Genomic DNA, 13949 nt, shown 5'->3' on the forward strand with positions numbered 1-13949 from the left:
TTGGTACAAGAATAATTTTATTAAAGTTAACAAGTACAAACTGTTTGTTAAACTTTTGAATAAAATATATTTTACATTAAAACTGAATCATTTCCATTATTTGTTCAATTATTAAAACTTCTCCTCCCCCCCACCCCCTCAACTAATTGCAGTCGTGACTTCTCTCCCCCCACCCCACCCTTCCGATCGGCACCTTGCTCCCCGGGCTCAGTGTGCATAAGTCTTCCGATCAGTCGGCACCTCCCTCTCTCCCTCCCCCGGGATTGTTTTCCAGCCGAGCCCCAAGCCCGTGTCTGGGCCGATTCTGCCAGCTAGAGCTACGACCCTCCAGCCCTGCTTGAAAATATTCGGTGGTGGCGTGTGAGTAAGAAAAACAATGAAAACTTCTAAAATCCAAAAAACTTCCATTAACTACGTTGACAGGTTAAAAAAAGTTGAACTTTATTATTGATTTTTAAGTGTGTTCTTGACTCCCTCCAAAATCTTCGATTAAAAACAATGGCGTCTTGCAGCGCCGATTTATCAATGTGCGCTGCTTTCTGCTAACTCACCAGAAGGTTTTTCGGGGGTGGCCTAGGAGGAAAGATTTTTGGCCAAACTGCGAAAAATTATGAAAACCGGCGCAGTCATACGTCAAAACAACCTCACCTCGAAAAATCGTAACTAATTCAGATGCACCGGCACAGATTGCAGGGGGAAACTTTGAAAAAAATAAATACACCAGAAAAAACGGCACACGCCAAAAAAACGGTGCAAATGACCCGGGAAAATTGAGCCCCAAGAGGAGAAAGAACAAGTGGGATGGCAAGTGGGAACACAAGCTGATCATGTGGCCTCCTTCCTTCCCTTTCCAAACACCACATTCAATCGACAACTTTCTGTGCAGTATTCTCCACCTATCCAATCGCGAGACTCAAACCACTGGAGATTTTATACTGGGACACCTTCAATTGTGAAGATTGCACATCAATAAATTGCTGCTCATTTCTGTAATACATCTTAAATCCTGTTTTACATCAGAAACTACCTGATGTAGTTTTGACACCTTGTCTACCAGTAGTGATATGACTTGTTTTTAAACTTCTTTTCATGGCAATTATGTGAGTGAGGGACCCGAGATGTACCATAAGCTCAATGGAAATGTCTTTAGAAAGCACTGAAAAGCATGTTTAATGCGTTACTAAAATTAAAATACGCAGCTACTTTAATGGCAAGGATCAGATAGAAAGCAGACATGTTCCTCCAATCATCACAACAAACGAGTCCGGTAGGATACAGTTGCGATTCCGCACCTTCTCCACACTCAATCGGACCGTACCCAGCGACTCCGCACAAGCACCTTTACGCATAAATAGAGATCATTAAACCGAATTGAGCAGCTCGCCGCTTCCATGTCACCTTACCTCCACGCTCCGCCATACTGCAGCTGGTCTTAGCGTTGATAAATATCGCCAGCTCTTAACCCGGAAACACATCCTGTGTGGGGTCAGAATGACAGGCCGGGCGCCATGGTGATGAGGCCTGAGACGTGCTGTACAGGCAAGGCGCCACTGGTGCGTTTGCTCGGAAATGTGAAAAATGTACATTTCTGCTGGAATATCCCTATAAATTGTGATTATTGAACTCCGTGTTTTCAATGGAGCTACTTTTAGGCCTGGTGCTGGAGAGTTTATGTGATACGCCAGGTGGAGTCCCACCCTACTTAAACTTAAGCTCATCTAAAACTCTGCCACCCGTTCATCCATAGCACGCCGTTGGTTCCCGGTCCGGCACAGCCTTAATTTAAAAATCCCTCCATGGTCTGTCTCGGTTACCTCATCCAGCCCTACAACTCTTTTGGTTGCAAACAAATTAACCAATTAAATCAAGTGCCCCCTCATTAAAGGGGGCACTCCAAACATTTTTCAAGTGCCCTTTACCTTGATATCTATGCACTCATCCAATTCTGGCCTCTTGTGAATCACTGATGTTAATCACTCAACCATTGGCAGCCGGGCCTTCAGCTGCCTAGGCCCTAAGCTCTAGAATTTCCAACCCAAACCCCTCTCTTCTCCTTGAAGACGCCCCTTAAACCTACCTTCGGAGACCAAGCTTTTGGTCATCTATCCGAATACCTCCTTGCGTTGCTCGGTGTCAAATATTGCTTGTTAATGCTCCTGTGAAGCACCTTGGGATGTTTTACTACATTAAAGGTGCTATTTAAATACAAGTTGTTATATGTAAAGGAATAACGACCTTCCCTGAAGCTTATGTACCCAGGCGGGGAGGTGCGTCTTGCCCTTCTTGTCAGCAGAACAGCAACTGCAGTTGCTCAGGAATCGTGGACAAGTTGACAAGAAATGGATGAACTTAAAAAACCTGATTCATCTGAAATGAGACACATTTCTTCATTCTCAAAAAGAAATACCTATTGTATTCTTAAATGTTCACGTGATCTCGGCTTCAGTCATTAACTCTAGTGTATATATAGGGTTGCCAAACCTTCCAGATTGGCCGGGAGTCTCCTGGAATGAGGCATGAAACTTCTAAGCACTGCTGCTAGCAGCTTGGGAGCATTTTGCACATTAAATGTTTCGTCACTGCAGTTTTTACTCTCTGCTACTACTTAATAACATTGCCAATTGATACACCAATATGCGGGGGCCACCAAAGACTTTTATGAATAAGATCACACATTTGCTGCATAAGGAACGATCTTTGCCACAGATGCTCTTCAAAAATATATTTTTGAAAATCATAATTTTCCAGTTAATGTTTTAACTCCTGTTCTAAGAACAAGTACTCAATTTTTACGTTTTTTTTTCCTTTCTCTACAATCTTCCACCTAAATTATGGTGGGAGATTGAGCGAACTTTCATGGAAATTCCAGTTGGCTGTTTTAATTTGGTCTTTTCAAAAACTGTTTTCTCACTCGAATGGATTGATAATTTCTGTTGACAGTCTGCATGCCTTATGAAATGAAATCTGCATTTTTTGCTTTCTTCCTTACAGAATTAATCAATGTCGGAAAATGTGAAGTCATCCACCTTGGAAAAAAAAACAGTAAAAGGGAATATTATTTGAATGGAGAGAAATTACAACATGCTGCGGTGCAGAGGGACCTGGGGATCCTTGTGCATGAATCCCAAAACGTTAGTTTGCACGTGCAGCAGGTAATCAGGAAGGCGAATGGAATGTTGGCCTTCATTGCAAGAGGGATGGAATACAAAAGCATGGAGGTCCTGCTGCAACTGTACAGGGTACTGGTGAGGCCGCACCTGGAGTACTGCGTGCAGTTTTGGTCACCTTACTTAAGGAAGGTTATACTAGCCTTGGAGGGGGTATAGAGACGATTCACTAGGCTGATTTCGGAGATGAGGGGGTTACCTTATGATGATAGATTGAGTAGACTGGGTCTTTACTCGTTGGAGTTCAGAAGGATGAGGGGTGATCTTATAGAAACATTTAAAATAATGAAAGGGATAGACAAGATAGAGGCAGAGAGGTTGTTTCCACTGGTCGGGGAGACTAGAACTAGGGGGCACAGCCTCAAAATACGGGGGAGCCAATTTAAAACAGAGTTGAGAAGGAATTTCTTCTCCCAGAGGGTTGTGAATCTGTGGAATTCTCTGCCCAAGGAAGCAGTTGAGGCTAGCTCATTGAATGTATTCAAATCACAGATAGATAGATTTTTAACCAATAAGGGAATTAAGGGTTACGGGGAGCGGGCAGGTAAGTGGAGCTGAGTCCACGGCCAGATCAGCCATGATCTTGTTGAATGGCGGAGCGGGCTCGAAAGGCTAGATGGCCTACTCCTGTTCCTAATTCTTATGTTCTAACAATTGACCCTGATTGAATACAATGGAAGAACATCAAAAGATTTTCTGGTTTTAAGCCCTTAAATTCTTTGAAAATAGGGCTGCAATCAGTTGTGATCAAAGCAACAACAATGGGCACAGATGCTCAATTGTTTTAAGATTAGATTACAATATCATGTCTAAGAAAAAGATAAACTCATAGTTTAGAGTTTAAATTAGTTTAACACTACAGTGCCTGCAGATCCAAGGATACCTTTAATTAATTAGCTGTTAATAACAATTGTTATCATCAACATAGGCAGTTCCTCGAAATCGAGGAAGACTTGCTTCCATTCAAAGTGAGTTCTTAGGTGGTTGTACAGACCAATGCGGGAATTACAGTCTCTATCACAGGTGGGGCAGACAGTGGTTGAAAGAAAGGGTAGATAGGGAGCCTGGCTTGCCGCAAGCTCCTTCCGCTTTCTGCGCTTGATTTCTGCAAGCTCTTGGTGACGAGACTCGAGGTGCTCAGCACCCGCCCCCCCCCCCCCCCCCCCCCCGAATGCTCTTCCTCCACTTTGGGCAGTCCTGGGCCAGGGATTCCCAGGTTCCGGTGGAGATGTTGCACTTTATCAAGGAGGCTTTGAGGGTGTCCTTGAAATGTTTCCTCTGTCCACCTGGGACTCGCTTGCTTTGTAGGAGTTCTGAGTAGAGCGCTTTTACAATTGTGATGGAAAGGTCACTGACCTGTTTTTCTCTCCACAGTTGCTGCCTAACCTGTTGAGTGTCCCTAGCATTTTCTGTTTTAATAATTTAAAGTCCAATTCACACATGGATTAAAGGAAATTTAAGAGGTTAGGTGGCTGTAATTCAGATAATATATCTCTGAGCGCTCTCACTCTGAATCCCAGTCCAGAGACTTGACTACATAATTTAAACTGACAATTCAGTGCAGTGCTGAGGGAGTGCTGCACTGTTGGAGGTGCCACCTTTCGGATGAGGCATTAAACCGAGGTCCCGTTTGCCCATTCAGATGGACATAAAAGATCCTAAAAGCAGAGGTGGTCTTCCGGTGTCTTGGCCAACATTTATCCTTCAACCAACACCTAAAAAATAGATGATCTGATCTTTATTTCATTACTGTTTGTGGGCGCTTGCTATGTGCAAATTGGCTACCATGTTTCCTATATTACAACTGTGAATACACTTCAGAAGTACTTCATTGGTTGTAAAGTGCCTTGTGACATCTTGAGGTCATGAAAGGTGGTGCATAAATGCAAGTCTTTCATTCTATTTTAGATTTTAACAAAATTAGTGAAATCCAGCATAGATCTGGATTAGCACACCTTTTAAGTATACTTTTAAATCCATCTAGTCTGGCTTAGCCATAGTAGTGCAGCATTTTGGAGTACCAATAAGTGACATCGCAGTAATGGGAGATACGATTTTATTAATTAATCTCAGCCATGATCTTGTGGGAAAGCTCCCAAGCAAAAGATTGGGGTGAGATGGAAAATCAGGATAGTTATGGCTTGACTGCTCTTGGTTCAAAAGTGACATTAGCAGAGGTTTGGGAGCAGGTCTCATACTGGCTGTTGGCTAAAAAGGACCATAGCCAAGTAAGACCAGAATGAGAACTTAATGTTATCCTCAAAAACATTATATAATGCTAATACACAGAGAGGCACTATGCCAATTGAGTAGAATCCTTTTGCTTGGAATTTAAACAGAATCTTCCATCTCCATGAGCGATGTTAAGAAGGCAGTTCATTGTCGAAGAAAGGAGCCTGAATTAGTCTTACTCTCCAGTTGTTGCATATTCGTTTTAATGTTTCCTGGCAATTTATATCAGGAACCATCTACAGAATGCAGACTTTATTGCTAAAAAATTACCATACCTCTCAATCTGCAATTGAATAGTGAAGGCATATCTCTGCCATGCTAAGCAGCTCTGGCAGGGACTATGAATTCACAATCTTGGGTAAGGACAGGTTTGTGAAAAACACCTCATATGCCCTCTGATTATTCTTCTACAACTCTTCCTCAAGCTCCCCGAGGAGAAGATGAATGCTTAGAGAGTTAAGTTCACTGTAATGGTAGGTAAAAAATGAAACAAGGAACAAAAATCAAAGATGCAACAAAAAAATTTAAAAACAAAATGATGCAAAACCTAAATGTAACAAAAAAACCCTAAAAGGCCAAAACAATACAATATTCTTTTAAGAACACTCACTCTTGAAGACCAGAAAGTGAGGTTCCAAATCTGTTAGGTTCTTATTTGCCAAGAGCGAAGACATTGCTTCTCTGGTCCAAACCACACAAAATAAAGATTAGGGAAGCTCCACCATTATCAACATAATTTTAGAACCTCTAATGAGCGTGTGCTGTGCTGTTATTGAGAGTCACCAATGACAGCAGTGCAGATTGATCCCGAAAAGATCATCTGTGAAACCCTGGTGCTGAGTACACACAAGGCCTATTTCTGGTAGTTTTCAATCCCCTCGACACCCAAATACAACTTTCACACTGCATTTCATGATTTACTTTATTAAATTATGTATTATTCTCGAAAAAGTAGTGTGCTACCTACAGGCATCACAGGCAATTACAAATGTAACTGGGATGGGAACACAATTAACATTAAAAAGTCCATAAGCAATGTTGATAGGACATCAATTAAAAATATATACAGATAGATTACCGAGTATGAGCACTGATTGTACTGTTTTTTTTTCCTGCTCTGGACAATGAAAATTGGGAAGCCTTAGCTCAGAGTGGACCACCAAACAACAACTTGTATTTATATAGTATCTTTAAATAGTAAAACGTCTCAAAGCGCTTCACAGAAGTATTGTAAGACAACATCATCATCATCATAGGCAGTCCCTCGGAATCGAGGAAGACTTGCTTCCACTCTTGAAGTGAGTTCTTTGATGGCTGAACAGTCCAATACGAGAGCCACAGACTCTGTCACAGGTGAGACAGATAGTCGTTGAGGGAAGGGGTGGGTGGGATTGGTTTTCCGCACGCTCTTTCCACTGCCTGCGCTTGATTTCTGCATGCTCTCGGCGTTGAGACTTGAGGTGCTCAGCGCCCTCACGGATGCACTTCCTCCACTTAGAGCGGTCTTGGGCCAGGAACTCCCAGGTGTCAGTGGGGATGTCGCACTTTATCAGGGAGGCTTTGAGTGTGTCCTTGTAGTGTTTCCGCTGCCCATGTTTGGCTATAGTTTCCTGCTTTCTGTCTGCCTCCTTTTTTAAAATAGGGGCGTTACATTTACGGTTTTCCAATCTGCTAAGACTTCCCCAGAATCTCAGGAATTTTGGTAGATTACAACCAATGCATCCACTATCTCTGCAGCCACTTCTTTTAAGACCCTAGGATGTGACCATCAGGTCCAGGAGACTTGTCCATCTTTAATCCCATTATTTTACTGAGTACTTTTTCTTTAGTGATAGTGATTGTTTCAAGTTCCTCCCTCCCTATAGCCCCTTGATTATCCATTATTGGGATGTTTTTAGTGTCTTCTCCTGTGAAGACCGATATAAAGTAGTTGTTCAAAGTTGCTGCCATTTCCCTGTTTTAATTCCCCAGTTTCATCCTCTAAGGGACCAACATTTACTTTAGCCACTCTCTTCCTTTTTATATATCTGTAAAAACTCTTACTATCTGTTTTTATATTTTTTGCTAGTTTACTTTCATAATCTATCTTCCCGCTCTATTATTTTTTTAGTCGTCCTTTACTGTTTTTTTTAAGTTTCCCAATGCTCTGGCCTCCCACTAATCTTGACCATATTTGTATGCTATTGTTTTCAGTTTGATACCATCCTTTATTTCCTTAGTTAGCCACGGATGGTTCTCCCTTCTCTTAAAGTCTTCTCACTGGAATATATTTTTGTTGAGAGTTATGAAATATCCCCTTAAATGTGCGCCACTGCTCATCAACTGTCTTACACTTTAATCTATTTTCCCAGTCCACTTTAGCCAACTCTGCCCTCATACCTTTGTAGTCTCCTTTATTTAAGCTTGGGACACTGGTTTGAGATCCAACTTTCTCACCCTCCAACTGAATTTGAAATTAAACCATGCTATTTTCATTCTTTCCGAGAGGATCCTTTACTAGATAATTTATTAATCCTGTCTCATCACACAGTACCAGATCTAAGATATCCTGCTTCCTGGTTGGTTCCGCAACAGATCGTTCAAGGAAACTATCCCGGATACACTCTATGAACTCTTCCTCAAGGCTACCTTGGCCAATTTGATTTGTCCAATCAATATGAAGCTTAAAATTGCCCATGATTATTGCCGTTCCTTTTTTACAAGCTTCCATTATTTCTTGATTTATACTCCGTCCAACAGTGTAGCCACTGTTAGGGGACCTAAAGACTACGCCCCTCAGTGACTTCTGCCCCTTATTATTTCTTATCTCCACCCAAACTGATTCTACATCTTGATTTTCTGAGCCAATATCATTTCTCACTACTGCATTGATCTCATCCTTTATTAACATTGCTATCCCACCTCCTTTTCCTTTCTGTCTACCCCTGAATATTCAGTTCCCAGCCTTGGTCAACTTACAACCATGTCTCTGTGATGGCTATCAGATCTTACCCATTTATATCTATTTGTGCCGTCAACTCATCTATTTTGTTATGAATGCTGCTTGAATTCAGATAAAGAGCTTTTAATTTTGTTTTTTTTTACCATTTTTCCCTGCTTTGACCCCACTTTCTGATACTCATGTTTATACATTCGTCCTTTCTTGTCACGTTATTATTTCCCCCAGTGCTACCCTGCTCTATTACCTTCTCCTTGCTCTTTGACTTTTTAAATTTTCGCTTACTTGAACCCTCCCCCCAAGAAGGACGAGGAGGGGTAATTTATCTTTGTCACAGTCACAAAAGATGTAATTTGTGACTCTGATGAGAGCTGCTTCGGTACTGTGGCAGGGCAGAAACCTGATTGGAGGTATTCCAACATGGAATTCTGCAAAAGATGGGCACAGATTTGGGAAGTGATAACACAGTCAAGGATTTTGCAGAGGAAAGGCAGGTTGGAATGGGGCGGTAGATTTCCAGTACGGTAGGATCAAAGGTTGGTTATTTGAGGAGATGGGTGATGATGGTAGATCTGAGGGAGAGGAGGATAGTATCTGAGGACTGATAACCGTTAACAATGTCAGCTAACATGAGAGCCAGAAAAGGAAGGTGGGTGGTTAGCAGTTTGGTGGGAATAGGGTTGAGGGAGCTGGAAGTGGGTCTGATGGACAAGATGAGCAGAGAGGTCATGAGGGGGAGATCCGAGAGAAACTGGAGAAAGATGCGGGTTCAGGGCTAGGCCATATAAATATTTTGATATAAATGCAAGTCTTTCTTTCTTTCTTCTTTCAGGTGGGAAATAAGACAAATAAGTCCAAAAGCTCCTCACATTTGTCGGAAGTGGGGGTGGAGGAGAGGGGTTTAAAAAGACGGTTAGCAGTAGAGAATAGAAGTCTGGGTCAACGGTGCACTTTAGGAACAGGCAGGCAGGCTTCATAAGCAGCCTGATTGTCAGACTGACTATTAGACAGAGTAAGGTGGACAAGAGAGAATGATTGATGGGAGCAGGGAGCAATGCCAACTAACAATGGGCCAGCACCACACTTGAGGAGCTTGGGGGCGGGGGGGGATGGAATTGGACTTGGAGGCAGGCCACAACACAGAAGTGGTGGAGAAGGGGCTGAGGCCCAGGGAAGCAAGGAACAACACTGGCCTAGAATAGGCTGATAGATAACAAGAGCCAGCAATGTGCAAAGGAAAACCTAGAATAAAGCATAATCATAAACAAAAAAATTTATGTACTGAATTTAACAATATTATTAGTTGATTTCCTGTAGCATTGCAGGTAGGGAGTCAAGACCGAGGAGGTGATATTGGACTCTGCTGTGCCCTTTTTTCGTGCACAGAATGGGGAGTGGAATTTGCGGGGTGGGGGGTCTGAGTTCCACTGCTCCTCCTGGCTCCAGAACAAATGTAAGGGTCAGCCGTGGCTCACTTTGTCTGAGTCAGAAGTTCCACTCCAGTGACCTGAGTATAAAATTCAAGGCTGACACTCTAGTGCGCTACTGAGGGAGCGCTGCAGTGTCGGAGGTGCCATCTTTCGGGTGAGACATTAAACTAAGGCCCCGTCTGCTCTGTCAGGTGGATGTAAAAGATCATATGGCATTATTTCAAAGAGCAGGGGAGTTATCCCTGGTGTCCTAGCCAAGGGGGGGTGGGGGTGGGGGTGGGGGGGGGGGGCACTGAGCATCTCGAGTCTCGTCACCAAGAGCATGCAGAAAACAAGCGCAGGCAGCGGAAGGAGTGTGTGGCAAACCAGACGCCCCGCCCACCCTTTCCTCCAACGACTGTCTGTCCCACCTGTGACCCCCGTATTGGACTGTTCAGTCACCTGAGAACTCACTTTTAGAGTGGAAGCAAATCTCCCTCGATTTCGAGGGACTGCCTATGATGATGAGCCAATATTTATCCCTCAGTCAACATCGCTGAAACAGATTATCTGGTCATTATCATCATGGCAAGCTGCATTGGGATACCCGATTGCTGTTTGCAGCTCACCGGAATTTTGTTGATGAGGTCCGAGGCTCAGTTTCTGACGATCCTTGGTCCTCTAGCGCCTTGCGCCGCCAACCATTTTGTGCCCAAACTGTGTCAAATCGTGTCTGATAATGCTCTTATGAAGTTCCATTGGGTGTTTTACTACATTAAAGGCGCTATATAAATGAGATGTGATGTTGATGGGAAGAGCAGGGTTGCGTAGCACGAAGGGGGAAAAGATAAAAAGAGGCAAATATAGACCGTTTTCTGTGTCTCTGGAACACATAAACACATGTCTGCTTTAGTAAATGTATTACAAAATTAAAAACCACAGCATACATATTATATCATTTACCTTACAGCATTCAAAAAAATCATGGTTTATGCCATTTCCATGTATTCCATAAGTCCTGCTCTGTCAGTGGACATTTGCCAGTGAGGTATTCCAAGTCACCTAGATATTACCAAAAAGTTAAGGACTTGCATATATAAAGTGCTTTTGATATCCTCAGGATATCCCAAAGCATATCACAGCCAATGAAGTACTTTTAATAATAACTTTTATTTATATAGCACCTTTAACATAGTAAAACGTCCCAAGGCGCTTCACAGCAGTGTTGCAAGACAAAACAGATAAATTTGACACCGAGCCACAAAAGAAGAAATCAAGGCAGATTACCAAAAGTTTGGTTAAAGAGGTAGGTTTTAAGGAGCGTCTTAAAGGAGGAAAGAGAGGTTTAGACAGGGAGTTCCAGAGCTTAGGACTCAAACAGCTGAAGGCACGGCCACCGATGGTTGAGCAGTTATAATGAGGGATGTTCAAGAGGGCAGAATTTGAGGAGCGCAGACATCTTGTGGGGTTGTGAGGCTGAAAAAGATTACAGAAATAGGGAGGGGCAAGGCTATGGAATGATTTATAAACAAGGATGAGAATTTTGAAATCGAGGCGTTGTTTAACCGAGACCCAAGGTAGGTCTGAAATCACAGGAGTGATGGGTGATCATGGCTTGGTGAGAGTTGGGACGCGGGCTGCTGAGTTTTGGATGAACTCAAGTCTACGTAGTGTAGAATGTGGGAGGCCAGTCAGGAGTCAGTTGTAAGTCAAGTCTAGAGGTAACAAAGGCATGAATGAGGGTTTCAGCAGCAGAAGAGCTGAGGCAGGGGTGGACGTGGGCAAATGTTACGGAGGTGGAAAAAAGCGGTTTTAAGTTATGTCGCGGCTATGTGGCTGGAAACTCATTTCAGGGTCAAATATGACACCTAGGTTGTGAACAGTCTTGTTCACCCTCAGATTGATGCTAGGGAGAGGGATGGAATCAGTGCTTAGGGAACGCAGTTTGTGGCGGGGACCAAAGATAATGACTTTGGTCTTCCCAATGTATAATTGGAGAAAATTTCTGCTCATTAAAAGGTAGGACCTCAAAAGTAGTAATCTCAGGATTGCTACCAGTGCCACGTGCTAGTCAGAGTAGGAATCGCAGGATACATGGCTTGAGCAGTGGTGCAGAAGGGAGGGATTCAAATTCCTGGGGCATTGGAACCGGTTCTGGGGGAGGTGGGACCAGTACAAACTGGACGGTCTGCACCTGGGCAGGACCGGAACCAATGTCCTCGGGGGAGTGTTTGCTAGTGCTGTTTGGGAGGAGTTAAACTAATATGGCAGGAGGATGGGAACCTATGCAGGGAGACAGAGGGAAACAAAATGGAGACAGAAGCAAAAGATAGAAAGGAGAACAGTAAAAGTGGAGGGCAGAGAAACCCAAGGCAAAAAACAAAAAGGGCCACTTTACAGCAAAATTCTAAAGGGTCAAAGTGTGTTAAAAAGACAAGCCTGAAGGCTCTGTGCCTCAATGCGAGGAGTATTCAGAATAAGGTGAACGAATTAACTGCGCAGATAGCAGTTAACGGATACGATGTGATTGGCATCACGCAGACATGGCTCCAGGGTGACCAAGGCTGGGAACTCAACATCCAAGGGTATTCAGCATTTAGGAAGGGTAGACAGAAAGGAAAAGGAGGCAGGCTGGCGTTGCTGGTTAAAGAGGAAATTAATGCAATTATAAGGAAAGACATTAGCTTGGATGATGTGGAATCGGTATGGATGAAGCTACGGAATACCAAAGGGCCGAAAACGCTAGTGGGGGTTGTGTACAGGCCACCAAATAGTAGTAGTGAGGTTGGGGATAGCATCAAACAAGAAATAAGGGGTACAGCAGTAATCATGGGCGACTTTAATCTACATATTGATTGGGCTAACCTAACTGGTAGCAATGCGGTGGAGGAGGATTTCCTGGAGTGTATTAGGGATGGTTTTCTCGACCAATATGTCGAGGAACCAACCAGAGAGCTGGCCATCCTAGACTGGGTGATGTATAATGAGAAGGGACTTGTTGTGCGAGGCCCCTTGGGGAAGAGTGACCATAATATGGCAGAATTCTTTATTAAGACGGAGAGTGACAAAGTTAATTCAGAAACTAGGGTCCTGAACTTAAGGAAAGGTAACTTTGACGGTATGAGGCGCGAATTGGCTAGATTAGACTGGCAAATTATATTTAAAGGATTGACGGTGGATAGGCAATGGCAAACCTTAAAGATCATATGGACGAACTTCAACAATTGTACATCCCTGTCTGGAGTAAAAATAAAACAGGGAAGGTGGCTCAACCGGGAAATTAAGGATAGTGTTAAATCCAAGGAAGAGGCATACAAATTAGCCAGAAAAAGCAGCAAACCTGAGGACTGGGAGAAATTTAGAATTGAGCAAAGGAGGACAAAGGGTTTAATTCAGAGGGGGAAAATAGAGTACGAGAGGAAGCTTGCCAGAAACATAAAAACTGACTGCAAAAGCTTCCATAGATATGTGAAGAGAAAAAGATTAGTGAAGACAAATGTAGGTCACTTGCAGTTGGATTCAGGTGACTTTATAATGGGGAACAAAGAAATGGCAGACCAATTGAACAAGTACTTTGGTTCTGTCTTCACAAAGGAAGACACAAATAACCTTCCGGATATACTAGGGGACCGAGGGTCTAGTGAGAAGGAGGAACTGAAGGATATCCTTATTAGGTGGAAATTATGTTCGGGAAACTGACAGGATTGAAGGCCAATAAATCCCCAGGGCCTGATAGTCTACATCCCAAAGTACTTAAGGAAGTGGCCCTAGAAATAGTGGATGCATTGGTGATCATTTTCCAACAGTCTATCGACTCTGGATCAGTTCCTATGGACTGGAGGGTTGCTAATGTAACACCACTTTTTAAAAAAGGAGGGAGAGAAAACGGGTAATTATAGACTGGTTAGCCTGACATCAGTAGTGGGGAAAATGTTGGAATCAATCATTAAGGATGAAATAGCAGCGCATTTGGAAAGCAGTGATAGGATTGGTCCAAGTCAGCATGGATTTATGAAAGGGAAATCATGCTTGACAAATTTTCTGGAATTTTTTGAGGATGTAACTAGTAGAGTGGACAAGGGAAAACCAGTGGATGTGGTGTATTTGGACTTTCAAAAGGCTTTTGACAAGGTCCCACACAAGAGATTAGTGTGCAAAATCAAAGCACATAGTATTGGGGGTAATATACTGACGTGGATAGAG

The 13949-nt window shown here is 43.1% G+C and overlaps 2 protein-coding genes across 2 annotated transcripts in view; one reads left to right on the forward strand and one right to left on the reverse strand.

Annotated features, from left to right (window-relative positions):
- fundc1 (FUN14 domain containing 1) overlaps positions 1-1472 on the reverse strand; it is a 34570-nt gene extending 33098 nt beyond the window's left edge. The window contains exon 1 of the mRNA XM_070893442.1: positions 1404-1472. Coding sequence (XP_070749543.1) covers positions 1404-1419 — 16 coding nt within the window. The 5' untranslated portion in view covers positions 1420-1472. The remainder of the gene's footprint in view (positions 1-1403) is intronic.
- A 43-nt stretch (positions 1473-1515) lies between these two features.
- The window catches only part of kdm6a (lysine (K)-specific demethylase 6A), a 424338-nt gene continuing 411904 nt past the window's right edge, over positions 1516-13949 (forward strand). Inside the window, exons 1-2 of the mRNA XM_070893443.1 lie at positions 1516-1553; positions 2992-3152. The gene's annotated coding sequence lies outside the window, so the exon portion shown is untranslated. The remainder of the gene's footprint in view (positions 1554-2991; positions 3153-13949) is intronic.

The sequence above is a fragment of the Pristiophorus japonicus genome, chromosome 11, assembly GCF_044704955.1.
Source record: "Pristiophorus japonicus isolate sPriJap1 chromosome 11, sPriJap1.hap1, whole genome shotgun sequence".
NCBI classification, from domain to species: Eukaryota; Metazoa; Chordata; class Chondrichthyes; family Pristiophoridae; genus Pristiophorus; species Pristiophorus japonicus.